Source organism: Phoca vitulina, unplaced genomic scaffold (genome assembly GCF_004348235.1).
Source record: "Phoca vitulina isolate PV1807 unplaced genomic scaffold, GSC_HSeal_1.0 scaffold20, whole genome shotgun sequence".
NCBI classification, from domain to species: domain Eukaryota; kingdom Metazoa; phylum Chordata; class Mammalia; order Carnivora; family Phocidae; genus Phoca; species Phoca vitulina.
In genome coordinates, this window is record NW_022589723.1 from 18,284,027 (window position 1) to 18,308,152 (window position 24,126).

General features: G+C 46.0%; 1 protein-coding gene across 1 annotated transcript in view; it reads right to left on the reverse strand.

Annotated features, from left to right (window-relative positions):
• Positions 1–17,013: 17,013 nt before the first annotated feature.
• Positions 17,014–24,126, reverse strand: part of TNFAIP8L3 (TNF alpha induced protein 8 like 3) — a 36,438-nt gene continuing 29,325 nt past the window's right edge. The window contains exon 2 of the mRNA XM_032418076.1: positions 17,014–19,013. Within this exon, the coding sequence (XP_032273967.1) occupies positions 18,451–19,013 (563 nt within the window). The 3' untranslated portion in view covers positions 17,014–18,450. The remainder of the gene's footprint in view (positions 19,014–24,126) is intronic.

The following is a 24,126-nucleotide window of genomic DNA, read 5'->3' on the forward strand; positions in this document are numbered from 1 at the left end:
TCAAAGACATAGTGCAAAGGTAAAATAATTTTTATATTAAGGATATTGAAATAGTATTTTAGGTATATTAGACTAAAAGTATATTATCAAAATTAATTTCACGTGTTGCTTTTTCTTTTTTAATGTGGCTACTAGAAAGCTTAAACTCCATATATGATTGCATTATATTTCTATTAGCGCTATCTTGGATCTAACTTTCAACCAAGATCTCTATAACCCTATAAAGATCAAATCTAGAAAAAACAATCAGTGGTTATTCTATCCCTTCCTTGCTCTAATCCTGATATTAAATCCATTATTCTTAAACTTTAATGGCAATTCGGAGAGAATTGGAGTTTGTTCTGGTGCAGTTAACTTACTTGGAATCAGTTTGATCCTTTCAACACCTGCCTTTAAGTTTTCTTAGGCGGATTCCAGAGCAGTCTTTAGGGTTTGGCCATTAAGGCAACACCCTTCTGAAGATACTACCTCTATCTCATGAGGGCACTTTGGCTGGTGGAAACAAATGATTCCATCCCAAATTGTAGCCATCCTGGCCTCCCTGATCTCTTCAGATTTTTCCTTCCCGATCCTGTGCCCTGGAACTTTCTTCCAGGCAGTCAGCTGTACCTACAATTAGGGGATGCAATTAGCATTGAAAGGAAGAGCCCCTTATTGTGGCAGTTAAGCGCTGGTTAAGAAAGCACAATGGAGTAGAAGAGGACTTCTGGAATCTTCCCATCAGTGTGAAGCCTCTGAAGACTTGTGTGGACAGACGATGCCAGACAGGCCAGGAGGGCACAAGCCTTGGCCTCTGCCTGGAACAGCCCCAGGCTAAGAGCTCTGTGGTAGGCCAGCCTGAGCTGAACTCTCCCCAGCACTGGGAGTGGTATTTGGGAATGTTCTTTGTTGGAGAATACTGTGGACTTTGAACTGCTGATTTGTCTGTGCATAATAGTAGGGTTTTTTGGGGAGGGTGGGCAGGGGAAGAGGGTTGTTGTTTCTTAAATAAAATTTCCTTCTGTGGACATTGAACTTGTAAATGAAAATGTCAGCTCGTGGGCTCTCCAACAGAGTTGCCTCTCCCAACCTCTTCCTTTGATTTCAAGGGCCTAAGTCAATAAAGTGGGTATCTCTCAAGAGTTGTCACTGTAATGCCATGTATCTTCTCAGTACTGGCATTTTTCTTTGTTAGATGTGTGTATGTGTGTGTGTATTTTTTTAATGAAGTGATTCTCAACTAAATTATTTCTTGGTTTAAGAAGTACTATTATTTGTCTGAGTTTCTGTTGAAGTTCTATTGTACAAAGTCATTACAGGTGGGTCCTTTGTGCACAGAAGATCAGGAATGGCATCTGCCATCTCGTTTCTAAGATCAGGACAGAGCTGCCATCTATCACATCCCTCCTGCCTCTGGACTCAAGCCTCAGCTTCAGAATCCTTCCTACTGTAGCCCTTCAGGCATCCGTTTCTTCAATAGTAGGTAATCTGAGTTACCACTCAAAATGAAGCCTATTTGTCCTGTGTTAAGTAGAATGTAATTAGTTTATAATAACCTCCTTCTCATTAGGGGCTTCCCAACTTGTAGACTGCGAGGAGCTCTCCGCCTTACCTCTTCATCTGACTTATCTCCTGTCCACAGTGACTGTCTGCCCCTAATTGAATCCAGAAGGCCTCCAAGGAAAAGTGATTTGCCATCACAACAAGGTAACATTTATTGAGTGCCACTGGGTCAGAAACTGTTCCAAACACTAGTAGGTGCTTAATCTCCCAAACGCCTGTGTTTTCTTATTTTATTGATGAAGAAACTGAGGCTCAGGGAGCTGAAGTGACTTGCCTGAGGTCACACAGATACCTAGCAGTAGAGTTAGGACTTCAGGGATTTTATGTTCAACCTTGAATGTCCTCTGCCTATTTTCTTACTTCCTTTTTCCTTTTCTTCCCCACCTTGTGGCTTTGGTGAGGAGCAACTGGCCCTTTGGGAGTTCTGCCAGTTGGAGTTCCATAACTTCTGTGAGCAGACTGATGGGGGATTTTCTTTTCTGACTGGAGAGAGACCTATTTTGTTTTTTCTTTTCTTGGTTACTTACAGATTTGAAGCCACTCTGAATGCTGAAAGTCCAGCTAGTCTAAAGAAAATTGAGAAATGACAGTAATTTGTTTTTATTTTAATTTGGCAGTTGGGTCAGGAAATTAAATAATGCTGTGATTATTGTATTTAATTGAAAACTATTTTCAACAAGTTAACATTGATGATTGATGATTCACCGTTTTTATTGTTTTGTATTGGAAAACAATCATCACCAAAAATGAGTGATAAGCAGATTAATCCAGCATGCATATACAGATACACAGACACGGAGGTACATACATAGTTATTTAATGAAATAAACATGTTTGACATTATTAACCATTTTATTTGTATATGTGAAAGATCTTTTTTAAATTAATTATTTCAGCCACATCAATTATTTTTTATTTCTTTTAGAGAGAGTGTGCATGTGCACGCCAACAGTAGGGAGGAGTAGAGGGAGAGAGAGAAAATCGTAAGCAGGCTCCACGCAATGCGGAGCCCCACTTGGGGCTTGATCTGATGACCCTGAGATCATGACTTGAGCCAAAATCAACAGTCGGACTGAACCACCCAGGTACCCCCTCAGCACATCAACTTTCAAGGAGGTACCTCTGGGTATATAGTTTCTCAGCCAGTCTAGCACAGTGTAGAATCATCAGACCACCCGTTCCTGACTGGAGTGCTGGGGGCAAGCCCAGGCAGGGCTGTAGGGCCAGAGTTCAGGGGATGTGAGTATGGGGCCCGGGGATGGGCCAGCTGACTGAGGCCCAGTGTGAGGTGTTACTAACTGGTCCAGAAAAGTGTGGCTGCCAGTCGCAGAAGCCCAGAGAGGAGAGGGGTGGTCCTCATGCCAGGCTTCCCCCAGTTCTCCCCAGACCCCATGCTATAACACAGGGGGATAGGAGCCCTAGAGGATTGGGATACAGGAACAGAGCACAGAGTTGACAAAAGGTGATCATCTTTCCTCCTTACCTTACTTCTTTTCTTTCATCATTTGAGCACCTTTTATAGGTCAGTCATGATGCTAGGTCCTGGGGAATTAGATTGGATCCTGGCCCTTGGGGAGTTCTTGATTTGGGGGCACTATCCAGATGGCAAAGTGCAGTGAGGGTGGGGACACATGTCTGCAGGAGCCCCACAAGCTGTTCGGAAGGGACCTTCTCCCCAGTAAGGGTGTGAAGTGTATTTCTTTCTAAGAAGGATGACCATGTAATTTATAGTGGAAACTAAGATACTTTTGAAAGTGAATGAGTGCCTTATATATAATTTAAATTATAAAATTTTTGAAATACTCATTGGTCAACAAATTGGCTTATTATATTGGTGGATTAATATAATAGATAATTAAAAAGCTGTTTCTAAAAAATTTTTGGAAAACATAACTATTTACATTAAAGCAAAAATTAATGTCTTTATATTGATTATATGATCATTTTAAAAAATAACATAAGCAGAATTATTTTTCTTGTAATATAGTCACATTTCTTAGCGATTTCTGTCCTCAAAACTTCAGCACCTATTCTGTCCAAAAAACAGAGGTGTTTCTTTGAAGAATGCATTAGAAGATATATCTTACTAATTTTTTTCTTAAAATTGCCTGCAGTCATCTTCAGAGTTGCATTTTGTAGTTATTAAGTTTGAAATTGTTGATATTATTCTGTGAAGATTATAATATATTCCTTCGATTTTGGCAGTTTTTAATTGAGATATAATTCACATCACATAAAACCCATCATTTTAAAGTGTATAATTCAGTGTTTTTTGGTCTATTAACTATGTTGTACAGTCATCATCACTATATAATTTCCATCAACCCAAAAGGAAACCCTGTGTCTATTAGCTCTCCCAATTTCCCCTCTCCCCAGCCTCTGGCAACCACTAATGTTCTTTCTGTGTCTATGGATTTACCACTTCTGGACATCTTATAAAACTGGCATCATACTGTATGTGGCCTTTTGTGTCTGGCTTCTTTCACTCAGCATAATGTAATCAAGGTTCGTTCATATTGTAGCATTTAACAATACTTCCTTCCTTTTTATGGTCAGATAATATTCCTTTGTATGGATATACCACATTTTGTTTATCTCCTTCCATTTATGGACATTTGGATTGCTTCCACATTTTGGCAATTTTGTTTTATTTTATTTTATTTTATTTTTATTTTTATTTTTTTGAGAGAGAGCGGGCATGAGTAGGGGGTGGGGAGGGGCAGAGGGAGAGGAAGAGACAGAATCTTAAGCAGGCTCCACGCCCAGCACAGAGCCCGTCTCAGGGCTCAATCTCATGACCCTGAGATCACGACCTGAGCTTAACTGAGCCAATGAGGCACCCCACATTTTGGCTGTTACGAGTGCTACTCATAACAGTACAGATTTTTATGAGAATTATGTTTTCAGTTCTCTTGGGTATATATATATCTAGGAGTGGAATTGCTGGGTCATATGGTAACTCCATGTTGAACTTTTTGAGGAACTACCACAGTTTACCACAGTGGCCACACCATTTTACATTCCCATCAGCAATGTGTAAGAGTCAAGGCAGCCCAAGATGGGACATGCTACAACCTAAGAAACGACTCTTTACCCAGGCAAGTGACAGTGACCGCACCCCCTTATATGCAGCCCTGGCCACCTCCCTCCAGGGTCAGCCTCCTCTTAAACAGCCACCCAGAAATTCCCCAGAGGAAAAAATAATGTCAAACAAAGTGACTACAGTGAAGGACTCTTCCAAAGCTCTAAAAGCTGCCATTACCCAAAACAGGCATCCAACACATTCATTTATGACTTGCCATAAATACTAGCACCAGTAATATTATTTTCATATGAGGGGTTGACTTCACAGCACTTTAGAAAGTTATAACATCATAAATAATCTATGAATATGTTATTTCATCTCCTCTCATAATTTGCTCCATCAGAGTTCTGGCCAATTTTAGAAGTTTCCATGTAAATATATAAATATAACAGCAAGAAAAACATGAAAATTGAACAAAATGAGGTCAAGTATCACATTTAATCCATAAACATTATGATAGAATATGAAATTGTTTTATGGGTGGCTAAAGTAAATCTGTTCGGTGGGGGAGGAGATGATGTGTGTTGCCACCAGTCCAAAAAGAAAGGATGCCTAACAGGGAAGCAAGCAGCAGGCCTCTTTAGAATCTCTTTTCTTCTAGTTAGTGATGTACCTCATTATAAATGATTTGGTGCTGCCCTAAAATACTAGACCCAGTACATTTAAGTACATATAAATTTATACTGACACTCTAAGAGTAACAGAAAATACTATTTTATAACACCTAATGCCCTATGACACATCTGGAAATGTGCCATAAAAGAAAACTAATTCCGAAATGGAGTTGGTTCCCATCGATTGTCACTAAAAGTCATTCAGGTGAAAATGAACAGTTTGGGCCTGACTCTATGAAGGTGTTAATTAAGGGCACAGTTACGGAAATGGGTTAACAATTATTGCTAACACTCCAGCGTTCTTAAAAAATATGCCTAGGGTACGATCTGTGGTTCTTCTTTCCTTGAGTCTGGAATCCTCTCCTGCTCTCCTTTTCCAGCTACTTGGGATTCTCTGGGGAACTTTCTGGATGCCTTTGATTCCCAGATGTGCTATGGGTTTGGCGCAGGCAGATTCAGGTTGAGGAGGTTCAAGCGCAGTACTCAGGGCACACGCTGGGGAGGGTTCGGCTGCTGTTTGAGTGTCCATGTTGTGTAGGTGCTAGAGTAAAGAAATCGGTGCTAGAGTAAAGAAATCACTGCTTAGTGGTTTGCTGGCAACTCACTTCCTCCAGACTTCCTCTCTAAGGCTCCAAGTGGACTCAGTATCATTTCCAGGAAGGTATGGAAGTGGCGGCGGCAGTAAGGGTATTGATTTGGAGGATGCATGGGACTAAGAGGAATGCCTAGATCTGGAAAACTTGGTTCTCCCTCCTCCTGAGACTTCTGTTTATAAGGGCAGGAGATTTGACCTTGGAGGGCAGGTACCCGCTGTGTTATCTGCTGTGGGAGTAAGCAGCAACAAAGGGGGAATGGGGAAAAAAAAAAAAACCTGATGTGCAATTTAGCATAAAAGAAACACATGACATCTTATATTTCACCCATTCTTTAAATTTATTTATTTTTTGTAATAATGAAAGTTCCAGGACCACTTTGGATAGTGAATACCAGTGACCAAAGCTTTTATTTATTTTTTAAAGATTTATTTATTTATTTCAGAGAGAGAGCATGCACACATGAGTGGGGGGAGGGGCTGAGGGAGAGGGAGAATCTCTCTCTTTTTAAGATTTTATTTATTTATTTGTCAGAGAGAGAGAGAGAGGCAGGCAGAGGGAGATACAGGCTCCCTGACGAGCAAGGAGCCCAATGTGGGACTCGATCCCAGGACCCTGGGATCAAGACCTGAGCCGAAGGCAGAAGATGCTTAACTGACTGAGCCACCGAGGCGCCCCAGCCAATATCTTTTAAACACCTCCTGCTGGAGAGTTTTTCTCTCGTCCTGGTTTCAGTGAAAATTCAGCAACCTCTGGGCCCTTTTATAAAGCACAACAGGGGGCTTACAAGAAAGAGGACAGAGTTAGGAACAGTCACAAGTAGATACACCCGACAGGTAAGGGGTGAAGGGAAACACACCAAATATTCAGGAAGGTTTGAACACTGAAAGTGAGGCACAGTGAGCTTTTTATAGAACCTGGTGGAACTCAAGGAACCATCTCCGAGATAAACACCCTTATTCAAATGCCACAGACACACTGTTTCCCTAAACAGAGACTTGAGGCCTAGTGGTTTTTATGCTGCAGCAAAAGATTTGGGTCAGAACCAAAGTTTTAAAGACTTTTTATTGAAGAAGTTCAAAGATTCATTGGCCAGCAGCCAAGTGTGGTCTGATTTGTTTGCATTTCCTCTGGGAACTCTCAGGCAAGTGAGGAATTGGCCAGCCACGATTGTGAGGGTCACCCACTCCCCTGTGGGTCCTTTCTTCCTGGCATTTACAATGTAGGGGAGGAGAGTCAGGAGGAACCCATTTCCTACAAAGGCCTGGTTTCAGCAGCCCAGTCAAGCTGCAGTTCTCTCCTGGGTGAAGGGGTTACAGTCTCCCCTCACATCCACCTGGCATGAATTAGTCCACAAATGAGATCAGTATCGCTCAGGGTGAGAGGCAGCGAGAGGAGAGGTGGGAAGTGAAATGTCACCACTTCTTCCTTCCACTAGTGGTGGTCGGAGGACCTGCTCCAGGTTTGCAGGCACCACACATGCGTGCTCATGTGCTGGTTTTTCTTGTTCACATTCTTGGAAAGCTTAATGTCTACCAAGAATCTTTCAAGCATTCCTCTTGTTTGTAGTTAACTTAAGAGGGTTTGGGGAAATTTGTCAACTGGATTTGACTTTAAAAAATGAAAAAAAAATTTTTTTCTGTGGTTTTGGTAATTTGAAAAGCAGGTGCTTGTGTCCCACACATGGGTATACATATACATACAGCATGAAGACCCCTCTCCTTTTCTTGGGATTTTGATCACATTGGTAGGGAATTGGGCAAAAATGTAAAAAAGATACCTGATTGCAAAAAGGTGAGGAGGAGGGCGCCTGGGTGGCTCAGATGGTTAAGCATCTGCCTTCGGCTCAGGTCATGATCCCAGGGTCCTGGGATCGAGTCCCGCATCGGGCTCCCTGCTCCTTGGGAGCCTGCTTCTCCCTCTGCTTCTCTCTCTCTCTCTCTCTGTCTCTCAGGAATAAATAAATAAAATCTTTAAAAAAAAAAAAGGTGAGGAGGAGGATTTAAAGAGGTGGGTCTTTGGTTCTCTTAGACTGATGAATCTGAGATTCACTGCTGAGCAGAACTCACAACCTCATCAGTGGTTTTAACATCCATGCAGGTGGTGAAGCCTGGAATCTGGAGATCATACATATAAAGGCATGATAGAGCATTGGGTGAGAGGGCAGGAGACCCAAGAGTGAATGTACCATTGAGGATTCTGAGAAGGTGGTGGAGCAGGAAGCACCAGGAATCTGTCTTCCCCAGCTAGACAACACTTGCACTGGAAGAATCTGTCTGATCTCACTATTTTAGAACCCTGGAGTCTATTGAATAAGACAGTCTTGTAACTTCCAGAGGAAGGCTTGGATGGTTAATTTTGGTCAATTTCAGCTCTTAGTACGGTAGCAGCTATCCTAAAGATTCCACACACAAACAAAACAAAACAAAAAAACCAAACCTGTTAGAACTTATATATGAATTCAGCAAAGTAGCAGGATACAAAGTCAACACACAAAAGTCAGTTGCATTTCTATATGCCAACAATAAATCTGAAAAGGAAATTATGGAAACAAACAATTATGGAAACAATTTACAGTAGCATCAAAAATAAGAATTAACAAGGAGGTGAAAGCCTGTACAATGAAAACTACAAAGTGCTAATAAAAATTAACTTCAAATGGCTCAAAGACCTAAACGTAAGACCTAAAGCTATAAAAGTCTTAGAAGAAACACAGGGCAAAAACTTCATGACATTGGATTTGGCAATGATGACTTGCATATGACACCAAAGGCACAGGCAGCAAAAGAAGAACTGGATTTCACGACAGTTACAGAAAAAAAATTTTGTGCAAAAAATTTTTTGTACAAAAAAAAAAAACCACTATCAGCAGGGTAAAAAGGCAACCCACAGAACAGGAGAAAATATTTGCAAATCATATGTCTGGTAAGAGATTAATATCCAGAATATATAGAGAATTCTTGAAACTCAACATCAATAACAACATCAACCTAATTCAAAAATGGGCAAGGGACTTGAATAGACATTTCTTCAAAGATATACAAATGGCCAATAAGCACATGAAAGATGCTCAACGTCATTAATCACTAAGGAAATGCAAGTCAAAACCACTATGAGATACCATCTCACACCCATTCAAATGGCTAGTATCAAAAAAACCTTCAGAAAATAACAATGTTGGTGAGGATGTGGAGAAATTGGAACCGTTGTGCGCTGTCGGTGGGAATGTAAAATGGGACAGCTGCTGTGGAAACAGAAGAGTGGCTCCTCAAAACATTAAAAACAGAATTACCATATGATCCAACAATTCCACTTTGGGGTGGAATAATTGAAAACAGGTCTTAAAGAAGCATTTGTACACCCATGTTCAAGCAGCAGCATTCACAATAGCTGACATGTGGAAACCACCCAAGTGCACATGGGGGGATGAACAGATAAGCACGATGTGGTATAAACACAATGGAATCTTTTTCAAGCCTTAAAGGGGAAGAACATTCTAATACATGCTACGACAGGGGTGAATCTTGAGGGCACTATGCTAAGTGAAAGAAGCCACAAGTCGACAAATACTGTATGATTCCACTTATAGGAGGTACTCAGAGTAGTCAACATCATAGAGACAGAAAGAATGGTGGTTTGCAAGGGCCAGGGAGAGGGGGAATGGGGAACTATTGTTTAATGGGTACAGAGTTTCAGTTTTACAGATGAAAAGGGTTCTGGAGATGGATGGTGGTGATGGTTGTACAACAATGTGAATGGACTGAATACCACTGAGGTGTGCACTCAAAAATAGTAAAGATGGTAAATTTTATGTTCTGTGTATTTTACTACAGTAAAAAAATTGGGGGAACGAAGTGAATATGGCTGCCATGGTGTGGAGAAGCAAGACGGAAACACTCGAAATTCCCTGCCCCTGACAAATAAATGATGAGCGAAGGGGCCTCCATCTACGTAGAATGGAGGGAAGCAGCCTGTTGATTTCAGTGAAATCAATTTCATTGATTGAATTTGGGGAATCATCAGAGTATGGCTTCATAATCTGAGCCATCACTTGGTTGGTCTCTCCAGAAATGAGCTGCCATTGTCCGATCAGAGGCAAGAGGTCTGGGGGTAAGCCCTCACTTTTTTTTTTTTTTAAGATTTTATTTATTTGACAGAGAGAGACAGCCAGAGAGGGAACACAAGCAAGGTGACTGGGAGAGGGAGAAGCAGGCTTCCCGCTGAGCAGGGAGCCCGATGTGGGACTCGATTCCAGGACCCTGGGACCATGACCTGAGCCGAAGGCAGACACTTAACCGACTGAGCCACCCAGGCGCCCCAGGCCTTCGCTTTTGTAGGGCCTTACTCAACTGGCCAGGAGGGGCCTGGTACACCAGCACCTTAGTGCTGTCCTTTGCTAGTGGACCCAGAGTGAGGGGTACTTGGCTCTTTGGGGAGGCCTGTGAGCACTCACCCCTGCAACATGGCTGGAGCTCCCTCATTCCTTTTTTGCTTCATTGGCTACAAGATCCCTCTCTGAAAGGCAGCCTCCAGCTTTCTTCCTCTGGCAGAAAGCCAGCTCCCCTTTGCTGCAAGAGAGCTTGGATAGGGACCACCAAAGGGGTTGGGTAGCCCTGATCAACTTGCAACCATGTGGGACCAGATGTCGATGTGCCGGGGAGCCTCTCCCTGTGTCTCTGTGTGCCCTGGCTCCCTTCTTCCTTCCTGTCTGGGAGTCCTGTGGATGGCTGGTCTGAGCCCACACTGCACTTTAAGGTCACTTCTCCATGAGCTGGAAGAAAGGCAAGTCTTTCTGCTCCCTTTACCTCCAGCTTCCAGAAGAACCCTGCCCCTCACCAGCATTTCCAGAGGGGGCCTTGGAAAAAGGGCCCGAGAGGGGCCTAGCAGAGGATGCCATCTTTAATGTGCCTTCTTCTTGGAGCAACTGGACCAAATATAATTCTGGAAATTACATTTCCAGATCAGCATCCCAGGTCATTTTCCTTAGACAAAAATTTTCAGAGAGCCACCTTAGAAGGTAACTCATTAATTGAGAGATGAAATAGAAAAAAAACATGGCAAATGCAAAACTCACAGCGTGGCCAGGACAGCATGGGTCGCCTCCTGCCACCTTCCCCACAGTTCCCGTGGCTCTCGGCATTGGAGCGAACGGATGGTGTCCACTGCAGTGAAGACAGTGGTCCTTCTGGCCCTTGCAGCCGGTGAGGACAGGGCTTGTGATAGCCCCAGGTGATGGCGTACAAGAGAACAGCAAGTGTCCTGGGGGGCCGCGTGGACACAAAGGGAGAATGTGAGGGACTCAATCTCAAAGCTGCAAGAGGTAGGAGGGAAAAACACATCCTCTGAGAAGCAGAGATGCAAAGGATGGCAAGTCGAGCCCTCTATACTGGGGTCAGCGAACTACGTGTCTAAAAACCACCAGGGAGTTTGTTCATAATGCAGAGATTTGGCTCAGGTAGTTTTGGGGGGGGGTGGACTGTGCATTTTTAAAGGAACCATTCCCTGACCCCGGGAATTCTGATGCAGGTGGTTCGGGGTCCATGTTGAGGCCCTCTGCCCCACATGATACCCGAGCTCCTTCTGTGGCACCCCCAGCACATGGCCATCGACTCGGCATCCAGTGCTGGGGCAGCGAAAGGACGAGGGAGCTGCCAACTGCAGGCGTCCTGACAGCCTGCCATCCTCACGCTTAGCCGGATCCAGCTCCCCACGGAGGCCACCCGTCAGGAGGCTGCCGAGGCTTGTTCTCACGGGAACAGCACAGATGACGCTTGAGGCTCAACCTGGTTCTGCACAACGAGTCTCAGTCACGCAGGCCACTGGGATGTGCTTGCTCCAAATCTCTGACCATCATGCACTTTCGATATTGAGAAACTATTATTGTGAAAATGGGCAGGGGAAGAGCAACTTCTTTATTGCTCGTGAGGCCCGAGTGGGGGAGGGAGGTGATAGCTAGAGGACCAGGTTTCCTTCTGTGGGGGTGAAAATATTCTAAAATTGTGCACTTCTGGTTGCACACATCTGTGGATATACCCCAGTCCACTGAATTGTGCACTTTAAATGGGTGAATAATATGTTTTATGAATTATATCTTAATAAAGCTGTTTAAAGAAAAAGTTCATTACACCAGGGGGCATAAAATACACTCTCTACAGACGCTAAAGATGTTTCAAAGAGGGGTGCCTGGGTGGCTCAGTCATTAAGCATCTGCCTTCGGCTCAGGTCATGATCCCAGGGTCCTGGGATCGAGCCCCGCATCGGGCTCCCTGCTTGGCGGGAAGCCTGCTTCTCCCTCTCCCACTCCTCCTGCTTGTGTTCCCTCTCTGGCTGTGTCTCTCTCAAATCAATAAATAAAATCTTTTAAAAAAAATGTTTCAAAGATGTTTCAAAAATACACTCTCTACGGACACATGTTAAAGATGTTTCACTATTTGTATATACGAATATAGTGTTATTTCAGTGACAGTGTTTACCACATAGAGGGAAATAGATTTTTACCAATCGAGGGGAAAAAAAGATCTAAGAACTCCATAAAATCTCATTTGTTGGGGGAATGGCTTTATTTATATACTTTAAAATAATTCTGATAATTACCTATGATATTTGACTCAAATCAGTAATGACTTATTTACGACTTTGCTTAGTACCCTGTTATCCCGTACCCTGTTATCTCTACGGAGATACATTACTGAGTCTGACACAGCTCAGTTTGAAATGTATGTCTCAGTAGATGGTTGGTCCTGACATTGAATCCCAGTGGGCCCCAGCTAAGCTGCTGACTGATTGGCTTTCTACCTCAGCTCACATTGTTCCATTCTCTGGTCCTTATGGAGTCCTAATTTTTTAAAAAAGATTTATTTATTTGAGAGAGAGAGAGAGAAAGAGAGAATACCAGCGGGAGGAGCAGAGGGAGAGAATCTCAAGCAGACTCCATGCTGAGTGTGGACCCCGGCATGGGACTCGATCCCAGGACCCTGAGACCGTGACCTGAGCCAAAACCAAGGGTCGGATGCCTAACCGACAGCCATGCAGGTGCCCCTGGAGTCCTAATTTTACCTTGCATTTTCTAGCTTAAAGCTTTTCCTTTCTAAGATCATGAACTTCTATCTATGATCGAAAGTCCTGAAGGGGATCATTGAGTCATTTCTCAGTCTGTGTGGAAGCTATTGCTTCATTTCACTAATGACTAGTTTCCCTTCTAAGAACCATACAAGGAAAAAGTGCCCAGAGCTTCTCTCCTACGATGCTCAGAACACAGAACTATGGAACGAGAAGGATTCTTAGCGATCCTGGGCAGCTCTATGTTCACGGGCCGAGGGAGGCGAAGTGCAAGGAAGTCACGAGGTAGCAGGTGAGCCGAGACTAAACCTTCTGACTCATGGCTGGTCCCATGTTCTACACTTTGCACTGCCTAGGAAAGCCACAAAGAAAACAAACCCCCGGATACCTGTCTCCCCCAAACCAAACCCACCATCTAGTTCTAAAATCAAGTTGTAGCTGTTTCTGAACCACCAAGCACGGGCTGCCCCATCCCACCACTGAAGGAGTAAGACCTTCTCCGCAGGGAAACGCAGCTCTGGGAGGCAGAAGGAACCCAGTCACACAGAGAGAAACAGCCCACAGGCTCCTCCTTCCCAAGTGACAGAGCCTGGAAGAGTGCTTTTCTCCCTCCACAACACAACGGATTGCCGCTCCCCGGCTAGCCTCCAGCATCCGCTCCGTGCCAAGCTCTGGCTTCCATCCAGCCCCTCCTTGGGAGCCAAACCCCAGACTCTCTTGTCCTAGGAACTGGTCCAGAAGGGCTTTGGCAGTCGGCAAGGAGGAGCTTTATACCACAGCCTGGGGGGCCCGGCTGCCCAAGCTCTGGCTGCCTGGGTGGGTGGCTGGGACCCCTACTCTGCAGAGCCCTGCCCCAGCACTGCAAAAGAAGGGCAAAGAAGGGAAATGACAGGTTAGTAGCAGCACTGAGGGGCTTTTGGGGGGTAGGGGAGTGAGCGATAGCTTGCTCTGGCTGGTTCTTCCTTCTTCTGGGTGCGGAGGAGTTCGATGACACCAGTACCTGAGTGCCATGTGCTTTCTTCTTAAGTTTAGCCAAGGAGTTAGCTCCTGGGCTCCCAGAGCTGCGCACCCTCTTCACGCCTGGGATTCTGCGTTCTAGCAAAGCTGGCGCTGGGATAGAATTTGAGGGGGTGCAGGCAACTTCTCTGTGCCCTTCCTTGGAGGGAGCAGTGCCTGTGGTCTCTAGTGATGGCCTCTCTTGGACCTTGGAGTTTCATTATTAGGATTGCCGGGAGGGGTTGGCCAATTCTTTGGTTTCTATGTGGTAGATTTTCCTGGCCAGTTTCAAAGGGCAGGCAGGACATGTGGGAGCCCGCCTCTTCCTGCAGCCCGTCGCTGTGTCCCTCAACCGTTGTAAGGCACCGTCGAGGACAAGGCGGCACTTTCGTATGTTAACATTTCTCAAAATCGAAAACCCATGGACCCCGAAGACCTACAGACCCACTGCAGAAGTACATTCAGTTAAATTCTTGATCATTCGGCATGAATGACACTGTAAGCACCAAGAGAAACATCCTCCAGCTATAAAGTCTCTTCCCCACGAGATTCAGAAGGTACTTACATTGATGTCATTTGAGAAAAAAAAAGTTGCCAGAATGAACAAAAATCCCAAACTCCCTTTAGAACTCATGGCCTCTTCCCTCTCCCCTGCTACCACGCCTTCTTTCCCCGCGCCCCTGCCAGAACTCTCGGGGACTCCTAGATGCCGTTTTGAGGAATGGGTTGTAGAAGAGTCTTCCCCCTAACAATAAAAAAACCTCCCTCTAAGGAAAGAGCAGGAGGTGGGTCTGGTCTGTGGCCCCCACAGCACAGTCAGACTAGATAAGGGAAACTGGTCACGTAATTTGGAGTTGGGAGGGCCTTGGGGACCTCTCCTTCAAGGCCATCTGATTCAGGACTCTGTTGTCAAGCTCCCTGTCCATTACTGGACAGCTCCTGCTAATGCAGTGTTCTCACAGCCAAAGTTAGCTGACCTAGAATTTTCACTGATTGGTTGTGCTCTTGACACCTGAGACCCTACTGAATTAAAAAACAAAACCACCCCCAAAGATGATGGGGCAGGGGGCACACAGGCCTGATTTGAGCTTTTTTTTTTTTTTTTTTAAGATTTTATTTATTTATTTGACAGAGAGAGAGAGAGACAGTGAGAGAGGGAACACAAGCAGGGGGAGTGAGAGAGGGAGAAGCAGGCTCCCCGCCGAGCAGGGAGCCCGATGCGGGGCTCGATCCCAGGACCCTGGGATCATGACCTGAGCCGAAGGCAGACGCTTAACTGACTGAGCCACCCAGGCGCCCTGCGCTCACTCGCTCTCTTTTTTTTTTTAAATATAAATGGATGTAAGAAGTTCATTGAGGAGCCAATGAATGTACTGATTTGCTTCTCAAGAATGTACAGATGGGGGAGGTGGGAGTTTGGAAGAGAAGCACAGATGGAGGAGTCTTTTCATTTTGATTCGTCACTGAGCAGAGACCCGGAGGTGCCGAGGGTGCCGAGACTCACCAGATGCAAACCCAGGGAGGGCGACACGGACACACGGCAGGCCCAGCCGGCAGGAAGTGTGTTTCTGCAGGGCTCAGACGCCTGAGGAAGGACACACAACCAGGGATGGGGGATTTCAGCCCCAGGCCGCGGTCCTCCCAGGCGACAGACCTGGGTGCTCACAGATGGCTGAAGACCTAGGGATGTGTCCCGATGACGGAGGCAGACCGCTCCTGCCACCCCCACTCTTAAAGAATGAGTGTCGTCTGCGCCCTTGCTGCTGAGCCAGGCACTGCTCTCTGAAGTGCACGCCGGGCCTGCTCAGTGGAGTGATTTTGTCCTGCCACTTCTCTTGAAATCTGTGTTCTTTTTGGTGCCACCTGAAGGCAGATATTCTAACTTCCTCATTGAAAATTTTGTAGAGTTCTGAGCACAAATGCACATCTACAGAGCCCTGTTTTGGAAAGCATCTAGCATCTGCTGGTCTCTGTCATATATATATATATTTTTTCAGCCAAAACAGCCTTTCAGGGACACAGAGTGATGTGGGTAGAGTCCTTAGGATAAATCAATAATGTGATTCTTTTTTTGGTCCACTAGATTATTCTGTAAAGTGTTTGAAATTTGTAAGCTTTTTCGCTGGCTGATGAAACTTGATAATCACTTGAGTTTATATGCCAATGGTTATGTTTAAAATGTACACATGGGATTGACTTGGGCTATTTTTAGAGGCATGTGGGTTACTTGGGCCCGGGTAGCCCACTCTCCCTGGGTACTGTTGATAAGCTTGAGATACACCCAACTGGCCACACACTAGAGAGCCCCTTGGCTGCCTCAGTGGGGGTGGTCTAAGGCAGTAGAACAGATTTTGGTCTACACTCTGCTTTTGCACTCACTGAGACGTGCTGGTGGAAGTGCTGGTCCTTCTCTGACGAGAACAAGGAGGACCCAGTTTCCTTAGGGACTCAATGGACTGTCAGAAACTGATGTGTGTGGTGGCCTGTGGAGTGGGGAGAACCTGGGGACCCCGCCTTCTTCCCTGCTGTTTCTCAGATGGACAGAAGATAGTCCCACCCAGTCCTGGTGGGTCTGAATTCTCCGGGTAGCTGCTTAGTGAAAAAAGGACCTGCTGCTTCTAGAACCATCTCTCAAACTAGGAAGGAGTCCTTAATCAGACGAGTACACCAAGGCAGGCACTGAGGACACCATGTGAAAAATCAGCTATTGCTGGGCTGCTTGCTGTCTAGTGGGCGACTGGGAAGGGAGGAGCCTGTCAGCTGCAGCTTCCATTGCCGGGACGACCCCCCCAGCCCACATGAGCACAGGGCATCAACGTTCAGTCCTCACGTCTGCGAGGGGGGGCTGGGGCTGACTGACCTGGTCCCTCTTCCCTCCTGGACATCCTTCCTATGAACTAATTTTTATTTTGTTTTTTAAAATTTATCTATTCGAGAGAGAGAGCGGAAGTGAGCATGAGCTGCGGGGAGGAGCAGAGGGAGAAGCAGACTCCCCGTGGAGCAGGGAGCCCAACACAGGGCTGGATCCCAGGACCCTGAGATCACGACCTGAGCTGAAGGCAGACGCTCACCCGCCTGAGCCACCCAGGCGCCCCTCGTATGAACTACTTTTGAGTGCTGGCAGCTGAAGAACTTAACTGATGGTTTGCACTCATGTTGACATGAGGCGGCATGGCCACTGGAGGCTCACAGGATGTCGCCTCACAGCCTCCCACAAACCGTTTTCTGAAGGGCTGAGCCAGGGGCTGAGCTAATGTGGCATTCTGACATTATCAGCAGGTACAAGAAGCGGAGTGGGATGGAAGGTGATGCAGGAAGCAAGTCTCCTAACGTGGTGTCCTGCAGACAACATGAGAAGGCACACAATACCCTGTCCTGATGTTTGTGAAGAGCTGACAAAAATATGTCAGAAGCCACAGCGTGAAAGCGGGGCTGGGAGCTGGTCGGAGAAGGCGGCCACATGTCCGTGAGCGAGCTGGCCATGCCCCCCTTCTCGCTCCCCCCCCGCCCCCCGCAGAGTCTGAGTGTCCTGCTCAGCATTGTCTGCCTTTCAATCCCATTGTTCTTAACACTGTATCTAACTCCAAGGCATCTTATTTTGGAATCACAACTCCAAAACCTCTTGTTTGAAGGGTAGTTTCAATTTATTGATGAACCAAAGAAACTAGCACAATGGGACTGTGAAAGGCCAGGAGAGAGGGATAGGGGTTCGTTCTGCCCGCTCTCCCGCGCTGCCGGGATGCGCCCTCCCGCACCTCAGGGGCAGCGCCCCTCGGAGGGGGAGGCCGGGCCTGCAGGGGGCACAGTTCTCTGCCCCTGTGTCAGGCGTGGGAAACTCTCCACACCTCCACCCCGCTGGAAAGACTCCCTCTGCAGGATCATAAACCTGCACCTGGGACCTAAAAAACACAGCTCTTGGAAAAGAGTTTTCCAGTCTGCAGCTATGCTTTTTCATACCTTTGTATTCATTTGTGTCTGAAACAGCACGTCTGGAGACAGACTGTAAACCTGGCCCACTAGATACTGATATTCTTTTCTTCTCTGCTGCATAGTAGTCTAGATCCAGCTGGGTCCCTCTCACACTCCAAAGAGAAAATAATAAGACCTTACGTTAGGTTTTCAAAAGCGTGAACGTACGTTGCCTCATTTGAACCTGCAAGTAGCCCTGGGAGGGAGGCAGGCGGGCATCGTGGTCCCAGGGTCCCGAGGATGGCTGGACTGGTGAAGCCAGGAGCCAGATCCATGTCCTCCAACTCCTGGTCCAGGGCTCCTTCCACTCCACAGGATGAAGCGAGCTCACCTTGATGAGCACAGCAGCCTTCTGCTGAGAAGGGATGATGTGTCCTTCGGGCTGGCGGACCAAGGTGCCTGGAGGCACAGAGCTCGTCAGTGGGCTCAGGGGAGAAACACACCTGAGTGAAATCTGACATCAACAGCAGACGGGTAACTAGGGCAGGACACGGGCATCTTGCACGAGGGTTTCCTCTTTTCTGGATTCTAACCTGGACCACACCGGGTGCTGTAGCTGGAACTCAGCAAAGTCCAGGAGGAGAGAAGGCATTCAGAGGACTTTCTCATCTAGCAATTTATGGATTCCTTCACACATTCTCTTGAGGTTGGGCCGGCAGTCTCCGTCCAGACTATACAGGGTGGAGAGGAACTCCACGTCAGCAAAGTGGTTGAAGACGTGGTTGATGCGCCCGTGGGTCCGGGGCGTCAGGTGTCGCTGTACCAGTTCGTGCACCAGGTCCTTGCACTCGTGCAGGAGCTTGGAGAGCACGTTCCTGTCGAAGGTGTATTCCACCTCATAGAAGCTGACGATGGTCATGGCCGTCTGGTTCAGCTTCTTCCTGAGCTTCTCCACGATGACCACCTCGTCCTGGCTGAACTGGTTGTGCCGGTAGAGTATTCCGATTTTGATCGCCACCTTGATCAAGTCTTTCATGATCTTGTGGGCTTCCTTCTTGTTGTGGGTGTGCTCTCTGGTGACTTTGTAGAGCTCATCGAAGATCTCACTGCTGGTGTCATCAATCAACATGTTCGCCATGGTTTTGCTGGCGATTTTGCTCAGGATCTTCTTCTGGGCTTGAAGGGCAAGGCTCTTTGAACTAAAAACGTCGGGACCTATTGTGAGGAAAGAGAGAAAAGTTATAGAAATATGAGAACCATTTATTATGTTTCTACAAGTGAAACACACTAATTTGAACCTACGTTCCTAGAGCAAAAACTCATGCCTTTATATCCCACCGCTCCCTCACCAAACTCCACCAAAGCCTGGGATTGCTCCACTGTCCTCTCCACATACCATGCTTGTTTGCCCTCTTGAATCTTCTCAATCGCCCTCTTTCCTCTCTGGAAGGGGCCTCCTCTTCTCCGGGCCAAATCTCACCTTTCCAGACCTACTTCATGCACGATGGCTTCCTGACCCTATTAGCTCACAGAGAACCCCACCATTCAGTTGTGCAAATTACTGCTTGATGACAAGCATGTGGCACGAATACCAGCGCCACCCGCAGGGCGGACATACCCAGGCTGATCACGGCGGTCTTTCTGACTGAGTCTCAGAATCCATATTTTGAGTCTCAGGGGTCTTCTTTTTCACGTCTCATATCTTGGAAATTGGTATGTGTCTTACTGTCCCTGTTCCCAGGGGGCACTTGTGCTGTGGTTGTCTTTATCTATATGCAAGCAGTTTGCACAACAGGAGCCGGAGATTTGGGAGAAAAGTCAAGGGCACTCGGAGAAATATTGCCTCACCAACGCCCTCAGTTGGCATAGAGAACAGAAGGGCACCGTGTGCGAAACACACAGACAACTCCAAGTCAAAGATGCTTCAGACGAGTAGTGCCCTGAATGTGAAGCAGCTTAGAACAACCAAAGTCAACTGATGTCTCTTCTTTTCCACTTTATGAATGAACAAGAGTAACAGATGTTAAAAAACCCCCCACTAAGTAAGTCCAAAAGGATCCTTCAATAAGTATAAAATTTCTAAGTAAAAAGAAAGCAGTCACTCACAGTTTAATTGGCAGCACATTGTTCTTTCTTAAGAGCACATAAAAGAGCCTCTTACAATTGACGGTGTCTTAGATTTGATGAACTACTCCATGAAGTCACCAATTAGCTAGAGCTGACATCAGAAACCCACTGGCCATCTCTCTACAGTATGCACACGTATTATTACTCTTCCATAGGAGAGTCAGGTTGCCCGAGGACAGAGACAGTGTCTCCCACAGCACCCAGCTCCGTTCTGGGCACAGGGATGAAATGGTGTCTTCTAGGTAAAATACCAGAGAAACAGTGCAGAAGAAGAAGGCAGTAAAATACAGTGCAAATTTATATTAAAAAGTAGTTTTCCTTTGAGAACTAAAGACCCTTCTAGGATCCATAGAGACTGTATCCAGTGCTCTGTGGCCACAGGGAAGTGACAGATAGGACAGGCAGAGTGGACACGTGGCCATACATACCAGGTTCCACAAGCCTCACCTGGCTGCCCCACCTCATGTTCCACGTGCTCTGCCCACCCTGGACTCATTCGCTCGGTGGACAGTGATTAACACCCAGATGCTCAGGTCTCACAGACAGATTCAATAAATACTCCCACACAACTTAGACAAGGCTCATATGCACTCCCTCCACCCGCCTGCCCCCTCACAACGGGCCCCGCCTTGCTCCCTCAGCCCTGGGCCCTTCCAGGACAGTGTCTTCTGCTCTCAGGCTTCTAGCTGCTTCTCAGGCTGCCAGCTCTCTCTCTCAAGTCTGAAACCATAGAATGTTCAAGCAACTTTGCAGTCAAGTGACCCTGACATGGGCGGGATGTTCCCTTCAGTCGAGGTGCAAAGGAAACCAACAGCATGTCCTGACTCTTCTTTACCATGAGAAAGCCCAGACCTCCTGATTTATGCCCTCCAGTTTGTAGCAAGAAATACTTCTGCCCAGTCTGACCATCTGCTACGGTCACCAGACCTTTGTGTGAATGACCTCTGTTCCCCAAACATCAAATTCGTATTCCAGGGCACCTGGGTGGCTCAGTTGGTTAAGCTTCTGCCTTCGGCTCAGGTCATGATCCCAGGGTCCTGGAATTGAGCCCCGCATTGGGCTCCCTGCTCCTTGGGGAGCCTGCTTCTCCCTCTGCCTCTGCCTCTCTCTCTCTCTCTCATGAATAAATAAAATCTTAAAAAAATTCATATTCCAAAGACAAATATTTACAAGTATTGAGGATGCTCAGAAGACTGTGCTGTATGCTTAGAAAAAAAAAAAAAAAAGAAGTCAATCCCACAGAAGAAGCTTCAAGACTTAAATAGTGGCCCTGCACTAAAATAGGTGTATGCCTACTCAGGTTATTATTCTGATGGGAACAATGGAATCTAGATGGATCTTTTCTAGAATATCTATATAAAAAAATGAGTCATTTCTTTGTAGATATAGCTCCTCCTAAAAGCTGCCTGAGAACGAGGTGCATTAAGAGGCTCTCTAGAAATGCAGCAAGCCTGGGCTGACACAGAAGCGACAGATCAAATGCATAGATGGCCACGAGAATGTACGCTCTGTGAGAGCCGGAACCTGTGTCTAAGCCCTACTGTGTGCCCGGTGCTTCACGCACTGGTGGCCCAGGGCAGGTGCTGGGGGAGGAGGGAGTGCGGGCTGGCTCTGCGCCAGGTGTTTCTTGGTTCTCACTCTAACTGGTGGCTGAAGCTGCCATTTTTATCAAGCCTTCCTTCCTAGTCTTTTCCCCTCCCAACATTCTTCTCTCGACCAGTAGCTGTCACACCTTTTGCTCATATATTCCCGTAAGAATTTTAAAAAATTACGCACCTCCTTGTACCCTTGACGGCAAGTATTTTTCACCTTAAGGTTAAATAATTTGTTAATAGATATAATCTCTAGATATTATAAAGTATTTAAAAATTAGTCTGTTAAATCATTCTTTTAAATATGTCCAATATAACATAGCACTACGGTGATATAACACAAGCTCTTCTTTAAAAATTAGAAATGTTAGAGATGCCTGGGTGGCTCAGTGGGTTAAGCGTCTGCCTTCAGCTCAGGTCATGATCCCAGGGTCCTGGGATCGAGCCCCACCTTGGGCTCCCTGCTCATTGGGGAACCTGCTTCTCCCTTTCCCTTTGCCTGCCACTCCCCCTGCTTGTACTCATTTTCTTTCTCTCTCTGTCAAATAAATAAAATCTTTAAAAAAAATTAGAAATGTTACATTGTTCTTTTCCCCCCCTTGAAATTGTATCTCTATTCCATGACACCCAGAGAATTTTAACTTAATATATTTTTATGCTTGAAAATGTTTTATTTGATCAATTCATCATAATTCTCTACAGCCAAAGGATGCATACAAATTGAAATTGAAATTAAAAGACGATTCCAGTGATCATAAATCTCCACGTCTTAAAACATTTCTTCTAGAGTGAGTTATTTTGGGGTACAATATAAAATATTAAAATGTTGATTGGGTGCCTGGGTGGCTCAGTTGGCTAAACATCTGCCTTCGGCTCAGGTCATGGTCCCAGCGTCCTGGGATCGAGCCCCACATCAGGCTCCCTGCTCAGCGGGAAGCCTGCTTCTCCCTCTCCCACTCCCCCTGCTTGTGTTCCCTCTCTCGCTGTGTCTCTCTCTGTCAAATAAATAAATAAAATCTTTTAAAAAAATATTAAAATGTTGATAAACAGTAAACATAAAAAATAAATTTTTATTGGAGATGCACCTCCAAATGAGATGTGTAGGGGTGGGTTATGGCGTCTTGATTCAAAGAGGCACCACGAACACCAGAGCTTCACGTCCTCCCTGTGTCTGACCAGGAAGGTTCTGCACCCCAGGGTGATATATTTGTCCCAGTACGAGTCTTCATGGGTGAGAACTCTGACTAAAAACAGTGGAAAGGAGAGAGGTCCACCATGCTTTGACCTCAGGTTGTTTCTCAGGCAGGAAAGTGTAGAAAAGAGTATGTATTGAAGTGAGAAAGAGGAATTGGATCTATAATCAATTCCCTCCAAATCGTCCTTGTCTGCACATCACATGGGAGGTCTCTCGACTCTCGGCGGTTCGAACACTACATGGAATTCTCTTCGGTGAGAGCAATAGCGTTCCAAGAGGTGATAAGAAGTCCTCTTTGGGGGTAAAGAGATTCTTGACCAAGTAAGTTTGGAAAATACTGGGTTGAGCAATTAGATTTCTTTTCCTGTGAGATTTTAAAACACTCCTTTAATACATTAAGGTGTTTTATCAACTCTCTGAGAGGGCTGGGTGTGGTAGGCAGAATAACGACCCCCCTCCCCCCCCAAGATGTCTGTGTCTCAGTCTCTGGAACCTGTGAGTGTGACCCAGCAAAAGAGACTTTGCAGATGGGACTGAGCGTAAGGATTTGGGGATGGAGAGATTACCCTGGATCATCCAGTGAGCCTGATACAATCACAGGGGTCTTTCAAAGTGAAGGAGGGAGGCAGGAGAGAGTGGGCCAGAGAGGGGTCCATGACGGTGGAAGTAAAGGGTCAGAGTGATGTGATCGCTGGCTTTGGAGATGGAGGAGGGAGCCACCAGCCAAGGAATGTGGCTGGCTTCTAGAAGCTGGAAAAGGGAAGGAAACACAGTCTCCCCTAGGGCCTCCAGGAAGAATGCAGCCCTGAGGATAACACTGATTTAGAGCCCTGTGAAACCCACTTAGGCTTTCTGATCTCTAGAGGTGTAAGAGGATACATCTGTGTTGTTGGAAGCCACTAAGTCTGTGGTAATCTGCTTTGTAATAGCAGCAATAATTCAGGTGGTGGACGTGATGTAGCATTTCCCAAGTTTATCTGGTCAGGGAATTCTTTTTGTCTTTTGAGTAGAGTGACCAACTGCCCTGGTTTGCCAGGATTGAGGGGTTTCCCATATAGCTGACTTTCAGTGCTGGAACTAGGTAAGTGGCAGGCACATTGGGACAAGTGGGTCACCCTATTCCGAAGCCACCAGTGGGGCATATATCACTGAGTTAAACACTGAAGAACAGAGAAGTAATAAAGAAAAATTTCAGAGGATGACAGAAAATCATACATGCTTGCCATTCAAGATGCTATCATCTCAGCAGGTAAGTTGTACACTCGTGTTGCCACATTTACTGATTTACCGCCCCTCTCTACTTGCTTTTTATTTCTGTAATTAAACTTAACCCTTTTTTGCTCATTTTGGGCAAAGTCCCTTTTGTCTTTTGGTTGCTCTGCAGTTATTGAACAGTTCCTATTAGTCTGGCTCT